At 41.7% G+C, this 15,123-nt stretch overlaps 1 protein-coding gene across 1 annotated transcript in view; it reads left to right on the top strand.

Moving 5' to 3' along the window:
* Positions 1 to 15,123, top strand: part of LOC138296248 (pantetheinase-like) — a 96,840-nt gene that overhangs the window by 63,658 nt on the left and 18,059 nt on the right. Inside the window, exon 6 of the mRNA XM_069235178.1 lies at positions 7,234 to 7,404. Coding sequence (XP_069091279.1) covers positions 7,234 to 7,404 — 171 coding nt within the window. The remainder of the gene's footprint in view (positions 1 to 7,233; positions 7,405 to 15,123) is intronic.

Below are 15,123 nucleotides of genomic sequence, written 5' to 3'. Positions count from 1 at the left end.
CTCTGAGGGTGTAGGGGTTCTCCCACAACACAGATGTGGCTTAGAAGCTTAGTATTCTGTGCCATTACCAGTGAAATATTTGCCTCTTTACAGCCACCTACCTCGCGCCCGAGGTATATCTAGCAGCCACTCCGTGCTTATCTATTATCGCTCACAGACAATGAATCATTGGACACTCAGAGACACTGTCCTCGACTCTTGTCCCACCCTCCCCTATATCCAACATATTGACACACACTTCCTTCTCACCCTCACAGAGCTGACTGATGTAAGATACGTACTGTTGTGCCGCAATTGCTTACAGATGTTTATTGTATGGTACAGTAGTGTATGGGAAGCCGTTCATGTCAAAATTACAGCTCCCTATATAGGACACCTCCTGGAATGCATAGCGTGTTGCAAAATGAATATGACATACACCAGAATGAATGTACTATGTGTCAAAATAAATATGATACCTGGCAAAGTGAATCTGACTTGAACCAAAACAAATATGAAACCAGGCAAAGTGAATATGCTACTTAGTGATTATTATGAATAACTCACACTCAGAAATGAATAAGAGCTATACTGAAATATATATCAATCATACTGAAATAAATATGGCCCTCACTGTAAATAATAAAGCAATCACTGAAACACATACAATATTTGTCAAAAATAATGCAACATTTCTTGAAATGACTGACATATGCCAAGAGGAATATGACACACACTGGAATGAATATGACAGCTTGAAATTAATATAAGGTACTGAAATGAAAATGCATTATTCTGAAAGGAACATAATGTGCAATGAACATTACATTTATAAAAAAAATGAATATGGTTTGCATTGAAAGTAATATGACACACATTGACATGATCATGATATGTGTTGCAAATGGTATGAATCATGTTCAAATCAATATCATGCGTTAATATGAATGAGACATCTATTGAAAGGAATATGACACATGCTAAGATGAATATGACATTAAATGAATATGAGCCCTTTTGAAATGAATTCAACTTCCCTTAAACTGAATATGACCAATGCTGACATTAAGATGAAACTTGTCAAAATGAATGTTATGCTTTGAAATCAATATGATACATATCGACATGAATATTGCATATATTGAAATTAATTTGACCTATGTTGAAATGGATATGACGTATGTTAAAATTATAAGGTCAGGTGTTAAGATAAATATGACATCCACTGACACGAATATACCATTCATTTAAAGCAATATGACACATGTTAAGATTTATATAAACCATTTTCAAATGAATATGACATCTGATGAAGTTGATATGACCCATATCAAAATTAATATGACATTCATTAAAATTAATATGACACTTATTAAAATGGATAGGAAACAATATGAGATAAATATAGAATGCTTTGAAATTAATAAAGCACATATCGAAATGAACACAAGCCATGTGTAAATTAAAATGCTCACTGTTTAAATATGGCTTGCCTTGAATCGATGTTGATTTGCTTTAAAATTAACAATACATATTGAAATTAATATCACATATTCTGAAAGGATATGATATGAACACAAATTAATTATCTAAAATAAATATATTTTTTCAACTATGTGCTACATTCAGTTTTTGCCAGCTTTCGGACCCTGAACACTTTACCAATGCTGACCAGTGCTAAAGGGCAAGTGCTCTCTGTCTAAATTGACCTGATGATTGGTTTATCCATGATTGGCCTATTTGTTTTACCAGTAAGTCCCTAGTATAGTGCAACATGTGTGCCCAGGACCTCTAAATCAAATGCTACTATTGGACCTGCAGCACTGATTGTGCCACCCACATGAGTAGCCCTGTAAATATGTTTCAGACCTGCTACTGCAGTGTCTATGTGCAGTTTTAAACTGCCATTTCAACCTGCAAGTGAACCGACTTGCCAGGCCCAAACCTTCCCTTTTACTACATGTAAGGTACCCCTAAGGTAGGCCCATGGCAGCCCCATGACCAGGGTGCAGTGTATTTAAAAGGTAGGACATATACTGGGGTATTTTACATGTCCTGATAATGAAATACTGCTGTAGGAAAGTACCATCTTCATTGGCATGTTACTCCCATTTTTACCTGTATGTCAGAATGTTTTTGCCTGTCTCACTGGGATCCTGCTGGTCAGGACCACAGAGCTCATAGTTTATGGCCTAATGTGTGTGTCTGTATAGTGCTTGACTGTGTCACTGAGGCTCTGCTAATCAGAACCTCAGTGCTTATGCTCTCTCTGCTTTTAAATTTGTCACTGTAGGCTAGTGACTTCATTTACCAATTTCAATTGGCACACTGGACCCCCCTTATAAGTCCCTAGTATATGGTACCTAGGTACTCAGGGCATAGGGGTTCCAGGAGATCCATATGGGCTGCAGCATTTCTTTTGCCACCCATAGGGAGCTCAGACAAACCCTTACACAGGCCTGCCATTGCAGCCTACGTGAAATAGCACACACACTATTTCACAGCCATTTTCACTGCACTTAAGTAACTTAGAAGTCACCTATATGTCTAACCTTCACTTGCTGAAGGTTAGGTGCAAAGTTACTAAGTGTGAGGGCACCCTTGCACTAGCAAAGGTGCCCCCACATAGTTCAGGGCCATTTCCTGGGACTTTGTGAGTGTGGGGACGCCATTACACATGTGCACTACATATAGGTCAATACCTATATGTAGCTTCACAATGGTAACTCCGAATAAGGCCAAGTAACATGTCAATATCATGGAATTGTCCCCTCATTCCAAATCTGGTATTGGGGAGCCAATTTCATGCATCCTGGGGGCTCCAGCATGGACCCCAGTACTGCCAAACCAGCTCTCTGAGGCTTGCACTACAGCTACAGCTGCTGCCACCTCACAGACAGGGTTCTGCCCTCCTGGGGTCTGAGCAGCTCAGTCCCAGGAATGCAGAACAAAGCATTTCCTTCCCTTTGGAAATATATGTTACAGGCTGGGGAGGGGTAGCCTCCCCCAGCCTCTGGATATGCTTTGAAGGGCACAGGTGGTGCCCTCCTTGCATAAACCAGTCTACACCGGTTCAGGGACCCCTTGTCCCTTGCTCTGGCACGAAACTGGACAAAGGAAAGGGGAGTGACCAATCCCCTGTCCATCACCACCCCAGGGGTGGTGCCCAGAGCTCCTCCAGTGTGTCCCAGACTTCAGCCATCTTGCTTTGCAAGGTGATGGGGCACTCTGGAGGGCTCTGAGTAGCCAGTGCCAGCAGGTGACATGAGAGACCCCGCCTGAGAGGTCCTTACCTGTTAAGGTAGCCAATCCCACTCTCAGGGCTATTTAGTGTCTCTCCTGTGGGTTCTCTTCAGATTCTGCTTGCAAGTTTCCTTCGGGAATCCTCTGCAACTACTACTTCATCCTCTGACCTCGGATCAACCACAGCCTGCTCCAGGAACCGCTGTAACAGCAACAAAGTATCCACACGGGATACTTTTCTTCTGCAACTTCAGCTCCAGCCAGCAAATGCAACAGTTTCCAAGGTGTGCACACTCTGGGGACTCCCTGTCTTCATCCTGCACCAGAAGGACCGAAGAAATCTCCCGTGGGGTGACGAAGTTACTCCCCTGCTCACGCAGGCAACTTCCAAGATGACGACCGGTACCCTTGGACTCCTCTCACAGTGACGAGCATGATCCTAAGGACTAAACACTTGTTTTGCTATTCTGTGTTCCCCCATGTCTCCCGATAAAAAAATGGTACCTCACTTGCGTGGATAGGCCCAGCGCCCGTGACAGGAAATGCCCCAAAAAACTTTTATTTTTTTATCCCTGGCGCCTAGAGGCTTCTGCCCCCCTTGGACCGACCTCTGGCTAAGGGGTTGCTCCCCTTGCGTGAAATTGATGCAAAAAAATAAAGATCCCTGGTGTCTAGTGGTTTCTGCCCCCCTTGGGGGTAGATTGGCATAGCAAAAAGGGGGCAGAAATGGCCTAAATACAATTTGCCCCTCCAGGGGAGAGACCCTTGCCTAAGGGGTCGCTCCCCATCTGTAAAACAACAACAACAACAAAATCCCAGGTGCCTAGTGGGATCGGCCTAATTAAAATAGGCTGAACTGCCCCCCAGGGGGGCAGAAATGGCCTAAAATAAATTTGCCCCCCAGGGGGGCAACCCTTGCCTAAGGGGTCGCTCCCCTTGCATGAAATTCACGTTAAAAAAAACCTCCCTGGTGTCTAGTGGTTTCTGTCCCCCTTGGGGGCAGATTGGCCTCATAAAAATAGGCCAATCTGCCACCAAGGGGGGCAGAAATGGCCTAAATATAACTTGCCCCCTAGGGGAGCGACCCTTGCCTAAGGGGTCGCTCCCCACCTCTAAAAAAAAATGATAATAATAATAATAAATAAATAAATAAATAAAAGATCCCTGGCGCCTAGAGGTTTCTGCCCCCGCCTTAAAAAATAATGCCAACCTGGGGAGCGACCCTTGCCCAAGGGGTCGCTCCCCTTATGCCAATTTCAACAAAAAAATAAATCCCTGGTGTCTAGTGGGCATTTTATCAGTTGGAGCGCTTTGCAATCCGGCTGCTAAAATGCTCAGAGAGACTTCAAAGGGAAGGAAATTCATTACCTTCCCTTTGAAGCCTCTCAGGCCTCCTCCACGTGATCGGAAGAGAAATGCTGAGCATTTCTCTTCCGATCGTGCTGGAAGATGATCTTCCAGCGCGATGGGAGGAGGCCTCTGTGAGGTCAGCGTGCGATCACGCGCTGACGTCACGGGGGTGAGGGAGTCGGGGGGGGTGTTGGGGTGGAAGGGGAAGGGTTTCCCCTTCCAACCCTGCCTTTGGAGGGTGGGAGGAAGAACACAGAGGGAGCGTTAGCTCTGTGCCCAGGACGTAATGGTTCCGTCCTGGGCACACGAGCACTGTGCCGCAGGACGTAACTGTTACGTCTGCGGCACAGAACCGGTTAAAGGAGCATGTAAGCAAAATCACTTCATGATTCATAACTGCTGAATGTAGTGAGATTTGACACACTTAGTACCCCCATTTTCTGGTGCAAAATCGAGATGGCCACTTATGTGTATTTTCTTATGACTCCAGGTGACTAGATGTGAAGTTTTAATCATCTATTAAGCTGCAACAAAAAACAACCCCAGTTGATTCCAGGTGCATCTACAAAATAATGTTTAGGTTTCTTAGGAAAGTGGCACCGAGTGCAGCGCCACTTTCCCTGCGACTCTTATCGCCCCCCTACCACCACCTTGTATATTAAAATACTGCGCACCATGGCGCAGGGTAGGGGGCAATACCGTCATCTTTCATGACGCTATTGATATACTCTGCAGGAGTAGTGTCAAAATATTGTTGCTACTCCTGCAGAGTACATAGGGCCCCATTCTAAAGAATGGAAGGCCCCCTTTAATGCCTGCTCTTGAGCAGGTGTTAAAAGTGCCGTAATAAATGGCGTAAGGACATCTCACAGATTTTCTTACGCCATTTTTCAGGCTCCCCTAATGGGGGAACGCCCCCTTTGCATATGTAGCGCAAAGGGTTACAGGGTGGCCCAATACATGCATTGGGCCACCCTATAATACGGCGCGGGGATTTTGGCCATGTTTGGGTACATTAACGTTGGAATAAATTACATTAATGTGGCTCAAGGTGGCGCTAGGGGCCTATAAATAGGCCCCTGAGTGTTTTTTGTCTAACTGCAGACAGCTTAAATTATTTGATAGACCTTATGTCTTCAGTTCTGTAATAAATACATGAAGTATAGGATACTGGTCGGACCAAAAGTAAGATGTGTGGGTTTCATGGTCAACCCCTTCAGTCATTAACCCTTACGTTGTTTTTATGTGTTTCCATTGCTTGGATGGGCTGTCGATCAATCCCATATAATTTTAAGGATGGCTACGTTTGTATTCCTATTAGGTTTGGAGCTCGCAAATCTTGGGCAAAAACCCATTCTTTCATTTCTACTTGCAGTTAACAAAATGTCACTGCCATTATCATTTTAAAGTTTTAATTTGAGAGTTCCATAGGAGAAGGCAACAGATATGAAAGAGGTTGCTTATCTAATGTGTCCAAAATATGTGTGAAGTAAGAAAGTAAAATAAAATAGCAAAATGGGAATACACACAACGACCAGAACAATAAACAGCAAGATATAGGCCCTCACTACGAGTCTGGCAGCCTTAGGGGCCACCAGATTCGTGGTGGCGGTTGGACCTCTGTGGTCTTGGCGGTCCAACAACCACATTACGACTGTGGCAGAGCCGCAACAGTCCGACTGCCGCCGGCGCCAATCAACAGCCTGATGGTCTCGGCGGTTGTAATCCGCCAGGGTGGCGCTGCATGCAGCACTGCGGTGGGGATAACGACTACCCAATCCGCCAACCTTTTCATGGCAGTTGGACTGATATGGAAAGGCTGGCGGGATAGGGTGTTGGGGCCCCCTAGGGGCCCCTGCAATGCCCATGCACTTGCATGGGCAATGCAGGATCCTCCATGGACAGCCCTGTTGCGGTTTCCACTGCCCGAATTATGGGAAGTTAAAGAGCACAGCTGGTGCTGTTGCACCCGCTGCACCGCCACATTGCCGTGAGCGTTAATCTTAAGGCCCTGTTTCCTGCTGGGCTTGTGGGTGGAAACGCTGTGTCTGCCTGCCTGCCCAGCGGGAAACTTGTAATAAGACCTGCAGTGTTCTGGCCACACTGGCAGTCAGATGGCAGTCGTCAAACTCATAATGAGGGCCATAGTATCTTCTGTTGACTTTGGAGGCTAATTGCTGAAAGACTTAAAATGAAACCTTCATAAAACCAAGAGTACATTAATATAGTGATGTGTACTCTGCAACAGTGTGCTAAACATTATAATTCAGGGGGCTTGTAAAGTTGTTATTTTTATTATACTGTTGGATAACGCGAAATATTGTACAAAAATGAAAAAGCAATAGCCTTCAGAACCAGCTAAAATTTGTTTTCAGGATTAATACAGCAATATCCAAATTTGTAGTATTTAAAGAAAACACTGTTATAGAATGGAGTTACATTTATATGACTCCCTAACAGAAATCTTTATTCTGGTTATGATGTCAAAATTATTTAAACAAAGACTTTATGACCTACTTGTATGGGACGCTCAGTAAATATTTTTGACTACTTCTAGGTGAAAATGTTATTGTAGTTAAAAATGTCAAAATTATTTTTTTCACCTGCTTCATTATTGTATATGATGTAATATAGTTCATTTGTTTTCTTCATTACTTATAGATCTGCACCTTATTGAAGTGCAGAAGCACTGAGTTGAAAACATGTGGACAACCTGCAGAAGAAAGTTCCACAAAGTTTGAATCATTCTCCCTGTGGGGCAGTTTTGGTGCAAAGCATGTTTTCCCAGAAGTCCTGTTTAGCGGCATTGAGCCAGGACTTGAAGACTTCCAGGTAGGCATATTTCTCTTTTATAACACTCCCAAAAATGAGACAGCTTCAACAAGACAGAGTGTCTGAAACACTGTTTTTTTCAACATCTGCATTTAAACAGCATTTTATTTTGTGAACAGTACTTCCAGATATCTTTTTTGGACAAACCATGTGTATCCATGGTTTATCAGTTGTTGAAGAAAACCTCAGAATCGACCATTTATTTGAGTCTGTAATCATGCATTACAACTGAGAATTGAGTGAATTATTGAAAAATCTATGTACAGTGTTTTAGAACCAACTGAGCAGGGGGATCCAGGAGGTAATGATTTAAGCTCCCTGGGGACAGCCAGTTCACACCTTTACAACTAACTTTAGACGTTGTTAAATGTTCGAAAGTATCACTACTTCAGAGGGCAGGTGCAAGGGTGAGTTCATGGGAGTTAGAACCGACAACGTTCAAAAAGTACAAACATACAGAGTTTCTACAAGTGCAAGAGTTTTTTAAATTCACGTTTTCAATGCTAAAATGACCTTCTCTCGGCAATGAGACGAGAACATTCCAGCACAAATTGTGATTTGTGTTGGATTTAAACCCAACATAATGTTACTTTGCATCAAGAGGGAGTTTCAGGGGTGGTGCATGGGTATTCCCAGGCAATCATCCAAGGATTTTGACGCAAATCCATATGTACAAAGAACTGCAGACTGCGATTTGCGCCAAAGTGCTGCACCTCCCTGAGGCAGACGTAACAAAGAGAAGAGTTTTAATTTCTCCTCATTTTGTTTTCCTCTGCATGTGTGCGCATTCTGAAGCACACAAATAGAAAAATGGCTTGAAGCATAGTTTTTGTACAGGAAGGATCCCACACAAAACTATGCTGATCACAACAGAAGTACCCTTGCTCTATGGCTATCATTATCCCACCGGTGGTCTGGCCTCCACCGCTGGGTCGAAAGTGGCTACCATCGGCCCGGCAGTCGATTCTGGCCTGATGGTGGCTAGTAGTAAACTGACTGTCATTATGATATGGCAGTTTGAACTGCCATGCCGTCGGCGGTAATTACCGCCACCGCCGGCAGTTCGGTCTGCACCGCCATGTCCAAAATGAGGGTCTAAGACCCCAGTAGGGATCAACAATATAAAATACATTAATAATAAAAATTACCAAAATCAGTTAAAGGTAGAAATCAGTTAATAGAATGTCAAGAAAGATTTTCAAATTTTAAATACATTGAAACATACAAATTCATTTGCTGGAGAACTTATAAATCTTAAGATTTCACCTTCACTTGTTATACCAAACCTGAAATATAATGGAAATATATAACAAAGGCACTCTACTTAAACTGCAGGACAGATGACAAACATATGCCTTGGAACCTGGATTTCTCCCTGACACAAATCACACAATCTTGTTGAATTGTACTAGTGACTTTTATGGGCTTTGAGGAGAACTACCCCTAGCCTGAGTTAAGAGACCGCCTAACACTGTGTTGTAGATTAAGTGTGAGATATTTTTGTATATGTTTTATCTCTAGCTGCCAGCTGAAATGTAGTTTTTAGCTTCGTACAGTGATTAGTGTCCCTTATGCGACATAAGGCTTGATTTAGATCTTAGCACAGAGAATACTCCATCACAAACGTGACAGATATCTGTCACAAACGTGACAGATATCCTGTCTGCCTTATTACAATCTCCATAAGATATAATGGGATCGCAATAAGGTGGACGAGAAATCTGGCATGTTTGTAACAGAGTATTCCCCTCCACCAAGACGTAAATCAGGCCATTAGTCTCATTACAGAATTTTTTTAAAAGAGTGCCTTCTGTTGCATGTCATAGGTTATACGCCCAATGCATTATATTTGCCATTGCAAAAACAAAAGCACTTATAAGGTCAAATTCAAGTTGCAGAGCTTGAACCGGAACTGATTGACTCACTGACACCAAATTACGGAGAATTTGTTCCGCATGGTGGTCCAAAAATGACCACTGCCTTGTAGGTGTATATTCAAGCGCCTATTTGAGAGATGGTGAGAATTTTGCAGAGTATATTTCTAATAAATGCTTACAATGCCCATTTCCCATGGATTTATTAAATTGGTTCAAAGCAGCTGCATGCCCTAAAGCCTTGTTTCTTACATGTGTACAATGTAATTTACTGTAAAAATATTCACAAAATACTTTTCCTAAAAACATGTAGGATTTTACCATTTCCAAGGGTGTACCCCCTATTGGCTAACTAAGGGGCAGATGTATGAAAAGTTTGGCTTCACCGAGTGCAGTGCCACTTTCTCGGCACCCCGTAGCACCCCCTACAGCCACATGTGTGCGCCATATTTAAAATATGGCACACCATGGCGCTTGGTAGGGGGCGAGAGCATAATTTCTCATGACGCTATTGATGTACTCTGCAGGAGTAGCACCAAAATATTGACGCTACTCCTGCAGAGTACATAGGGGCCCATTTAGGATAATGTAAGCCTCCTTTTAATGCCTGCTCTCGAGCAGGCGTTAAAAGTGCCCTAAAAAATGGTGCAAGGAAATCTCATTGATTTTCTTGTGCCATTTTTCCAGCTCCCCTAACGGGGGAGTGCCCCTTTTGCATACATTACGCCTGGTGCAGACCTAATGTAGCGCAAAGCATTGCGCCACTCTGTAATTTCAGCACAGGGATTTCGGCCACATAGGGCCACATTAACGTAAAAATTAATTATGTTAATGTGGCGCAAGGTGGCGCTAGGGCATTATAAATATGCCACTAAATGCTTGGGTGTGCATTCTTCCTCTGAAAGCCATTATTTTGGTCTATGTGATGTTAATTGTTAAATAGTTTTTTCTCTGCTTACTCATTCAAAACTTATAAATTACACTGTAAGCCTAGTGGAGTGAGATTGAATAAGACCACATCATCCGCATACATTAAAATATACAGATTACAAAATGCTACACCTGGTGGAAAATTACACCCATTTACAAATTGAATTGGAAGGTCAGTGAGATATAGAGAGAAAAGTAATGGGGCCAACAGCCACCCTTGTTTTAGGTCATTCTTTATTTCTATTTTTGTAGTTAGGCCCTTATGTCCTCCCATTAACACTGTGCGCCATGTAGAAGAATGCAGTGCTATAAGTAGTCTCAGTAGATTTGAAGGGATGGCCATTGAGTTCAATTTCTTCCAGAGGGTTGACCTATCGACTTTATCAAATTGCGTTGAGAAATCGATGAAGGCACATCACAGTAGTTGAGGTTTTCGTACCACATATTTGTCTACTAATGCCTGAACCATTGTGATATTATCTATCACCGAATGTTTAGGTCGGAAACTTGCCTGTTCTTATGGGATAGTTCCCTTAGTGGTTGCCCAGGCCTGAAGATGCAGTTCTGGTCTCCTGTTCTTGTAAAGTAGCAACTTTACTTGCTGTTCTGAACTATGTGAACTCTTTGTAAATCTGGCACATCATTATTAGGTGTCAGCTTTTCAAGATAACATGCCTTTTAAAGTTTACATTGAAGGACAATATTCAATATTTTACATTTGCTACCACTACCGCCAGTCCGGATGTTACTTCCTGAGACCTGGTACTGCACATTTGATGATATGCAGTTCTGCCTCCTCCAACCTGCCTCCTCCACCCCCAAACCATGTGCTGCACTGACCTGGGACCTTGTACTGTTCCACTTTCTACCAAACTCTGTACATTGTATCATGCACTCTTCCAGCCTCCTAGTCCTTTTAGACATTGTGCCGCTTTGTTGAACCCTCCAGTGCTGTCAGACCACTCTACCTCCACTACCAAAATAGTGTCAGTCATTTTTGCATTTATTTACTGAAAAAGTATTTACTGAAGCTTGTTAACGGACAACACAGGTAGAGCTTGGAATAAAGCATACAGAGCACAAACAGTAATTATGTGGAGAAAATACCTTCCCCCGCTGATACCTCTTCTTTGTATTACTTAAGCTTGCACCTTCAATGTACAAAAGCCAAAAAGACTGGAACTGACAATGTTTGTTTTACTTACAAGTGGAGGGTCCAACCAAGGTCCACGAAGACCGATCCATGGCAGGTTTTCTGGAAAATCTCTCACTATGTGAATAATCTCCATTTGGAATAATTTTATGTACAATTATTTATGAGGATTGTGTTGTGTTGGAATCATGCTCCCGATAGTTCCATTTAGGACGTTTGTGAGCAGCATTCCTGATAATGGCTATGTTTTGCCAGTTAGGTGTCAGCAAGCTGAGAAGGGGGTTTTACTTACCATTGTTTCTTGTTTCACTTTATCTTGTTGTCATATCCAATAAATTATTTTTGAGATCTTACCCACGCAATTTGACTGTAAACACTGGTGACGAACTGTGCTGCAGATCCAAGAATGAGCTGCTTTTCCTTGTCCTTCACGGCTGTTGGCTGTCATTCAGTTCTACATCAAGGCATCTGAGAAGTTGCCTTACAACTGCTCCTAGAAGTGGGTAACATTGGGCACATTGGCAACATTCTTGCTGTGTGAATAGAGTTTACTTGATTGCTCCACCCCACTTTGAATTCTTTGTGCATGTTGCACTAATGGGTGGCCATCTTACTTTGGTCACACAATTGGCAATACGCATGCCATTTCACTGCTATTACTCATAGAGATACCACATATATATCAATAGATTTGGCTCCAGATTGTTCTTGTGAAAAAAATGTTGTTTTTGACAATTACATTAAGTGGTTATCAAAATGTGTCTCCAAACGTCAAACTGCCTTCTTGAATTCATCTAATTCTTCCTCTGAAACATCAATCACAACTTAAGGCCTTCTAACCCCAATGAATGCTCCAAAATCAATGTTTTTCTTTCCGGTTTGAATTTTAATCCATCTATGGTCCCTGAATATGCATTAAATGCCCTGAACCATTCTTTCCTTCTAATCAGTGGTTCACCAAGCAGTTGTAAAAATGGTACATGTGGCATAATAGCTTGCATAATGATAATAGTTATGGTTCATGATACGCTAAAATGAATGCACTTACTACACAGAAACACACATATTAGTAAGAGAGAACTGTACTGCCAGTAAAATACACAATGTCATCGAGAAATAGTCAAGAAGATTAGTGTAAGGATGTGCGTACCAGTGTGAGTGAAAACCTGGCCGGGGATACCCACTTTGTGCTCACTTCATAATATGACTGCATATAGACGAAACAACTGATGACTTTTACCTCTGGCGTGTGTATCGCCATTGTGGATTGCAAAATGCACAAAATAAATACTCAATTTTGCAAAAATTCTAATTTCTATGACTGGTGTGCGTGTTACCGCTAAATAGACTGAAACGCACAAATAAATAATTGTTAACGCAAATAGTGTGCGTATCGCTGAATCCACAACCAATACAAAATGGCCACCAAAGCTGTAAAATGCACAGAGAAATAGAGTGGCTAATGGAATTGCGTTTCGCTGAGTTGTTGTCTCAGGAATTGCTGCCAAAGTTGTAGAAAACACTAATATTGTGCCATCCATAATAGTGTGTGTATCGGTAAGCGTGTGACCGGAGTAAAATGAACACTAGTCAGCGTGACTGAAACACACTGCAAATTGGCTGCCAAAGTTGTGGAATGCACGTCATAATGCAAAGTGGATGCCAAAATAGTGGAATATTCGTCATTACTTGATTGATCCACCCCACTATGAATTCTTTGTGCATGTTGCGCTGATGGGTAGCCATCTTTCTTTGGTCACACAATTGGCATAAGTTGAATTTAGGATTTTCACAGATCAGCTGATTAGAGATCAATTAGTCAATAGATGCTTTAATACAAAATTCAGGAATGCCGGTTGACTTACAAGAACCCATCTCTTGAGGAAACTATTGGAATAGCCAATACCATCCATGATTCCAAAGAATGTTTGAGAGAAATTAACAAATCATCAACAACTCTTGTTGTTGTTGTTAAAAATAAGAAGCCTGGTTCAGTTTCTGCTTCTTTTAACACTGGTTCACAAAAAAACAACTAAAGTCTTTAACGGTTCCATGTGTTTCAGGTGTGGCTCAAAAATGCATCTTGCATCTTTTAAACAGTGCCCAGCGGTAGGCAAAGAATGTAATAAATGTGAGGTTATGAATCACTATGACCGAGTATGTAGAGGTTTGAAAAATGTTAAAGTCAATTCTGCTATGGAAAAAGAATCTGAGTACTTAGGTAATGAATTGAGAAATATGGCACTGTGCGTAAAAGTACACTAAAAAAGATATACCCTGTTGAAAAGTTTTTGGTGAATGGGATTAGAATACCTTTGTTGATTGATTCAGGCTCCAAAATTACTAATATTTCAATGCAAACAATGTTGGAAAGTGACCTTATGCAAGATCTTTTGCCCCTGATGCTAATCTAGGAGCTTACAAAGGAGTCATGGTTGATTTGGAAGGGTATTTTGAATCATCTATACAATTGAAGGATCATATAGTTGTGGGCAACTATTATGTTTCAGTTACAGGGCCAGACATATTAGGGTGGCACCATCAAGGGTGTTTGGGTCTTCAGTTGAGACCTGGATATTATCCTCAAGTCCTAAGTGTAAATTAAGTGGATGAATCTTTCAAAAGTATGAATAACATTTTAGAGCACTAAAAAAATAATTTTACAGCCCAAATAGGTACGGCAAGCAATTTTGAGTACTATATCAAATTAAAAGAGAGAACACTGCCTGTCAAGAATAGGTTACATAGTGTTCTGTTGAACATCAGAAAGCAATTGACTGAATTATTTAAACATCTATGTTGAGAGGGTGTTTTAGAACCAACTGAGTCTTTGTTATGGTTGTCTCCTGTTGTTGAAGTACATATGTGCACAGATTTTAAAGAGTTTAAATAAGGCAATGTGAGTTAATGGGCATCCTCTTCTCAAGATTGAGTTGATAGTATCACTATCTGGAGTACACTTATTTTCCAAATTGGATATGTGCTCTACTTATCATCAGCTTCTTCTCATTGAGGAATCCAAGAATTTAACTGCTTTTGATATTCCAGGTGGTGTTTTCCAGTTCTGCTGGGTACCATTTGGTTTGGCAGCTGTCACTTTTCAGAGAGTGATTGAGGAGGCACTGGATGGCATTCCTAGAGTTTCTATTTTTTAGGATGATGTGTTGGTTCATGATAAGGATGAATGTGAACACAATAACCTTGAATAAGGTACTAAAAGCCATCGGAGCAAGAGGTTTGAAATTAAGTAAGGAAAACGTGTGTTCGGAGTTAGGAAGGTAGAATACTTGGGACATATTGTGCCCTTCAGGGGAATTTCACCTAGACCCGGTTTACTCAAAGCCATTGTGAATGTGGCCAAACCTAAAGATTATGATGAACTGCGTGTTTTCAGGGGCATGTGTGAATTCTATGCCAGGTTCACTCAGAATGTTGCCACGGTTGCAGAACCTTTGTTAAGGTTATTGAAGGTGAGTGTTAAATGTGTGTGGGGTGCGAAGCAGCAAGTAGCTTTTGATGTCATAAAGAAGAAATTTAGCAATGCTCCCTTACGGAATCCCTTTTTACTGGGACGGAAGAGCTGTATTATGGTAGTGCTAGTACGCTTGCGGTATTAACACAGGAGTGTGCAGGCAAAGAGAACACCATTGCGTTCACTTCACGTACATAGAAACCACAATGACACAAAGAATGTGTTGATAACTCGTCCCAATCTAGATAATTTATTCACTCTGGGACTCGTTTTAGGCCGATGAATCTTTT

This window comes from Pleurodeles waltl, chromosome 5 (genome assembly GCF_031143425.1).
Source record: "Pleurodeles waltl isolate 20211129_DDA chromosome 5, aPleWal1.hap1.20221129, whole genome shotgun sequence".
NCBI classification, from domain to species: domain Eukaryota; kingdom Metazoa; phylum Chordata; class Amphibia; order Caudata; family Salamandridae; genus Pleurodeles; species Pleurodeles waltl.
The sequence above is the reverse complement of the archived record's forward strand: the minus strand, read 5'-3'. Positions and strand labels throughout refer to the sequence as shown.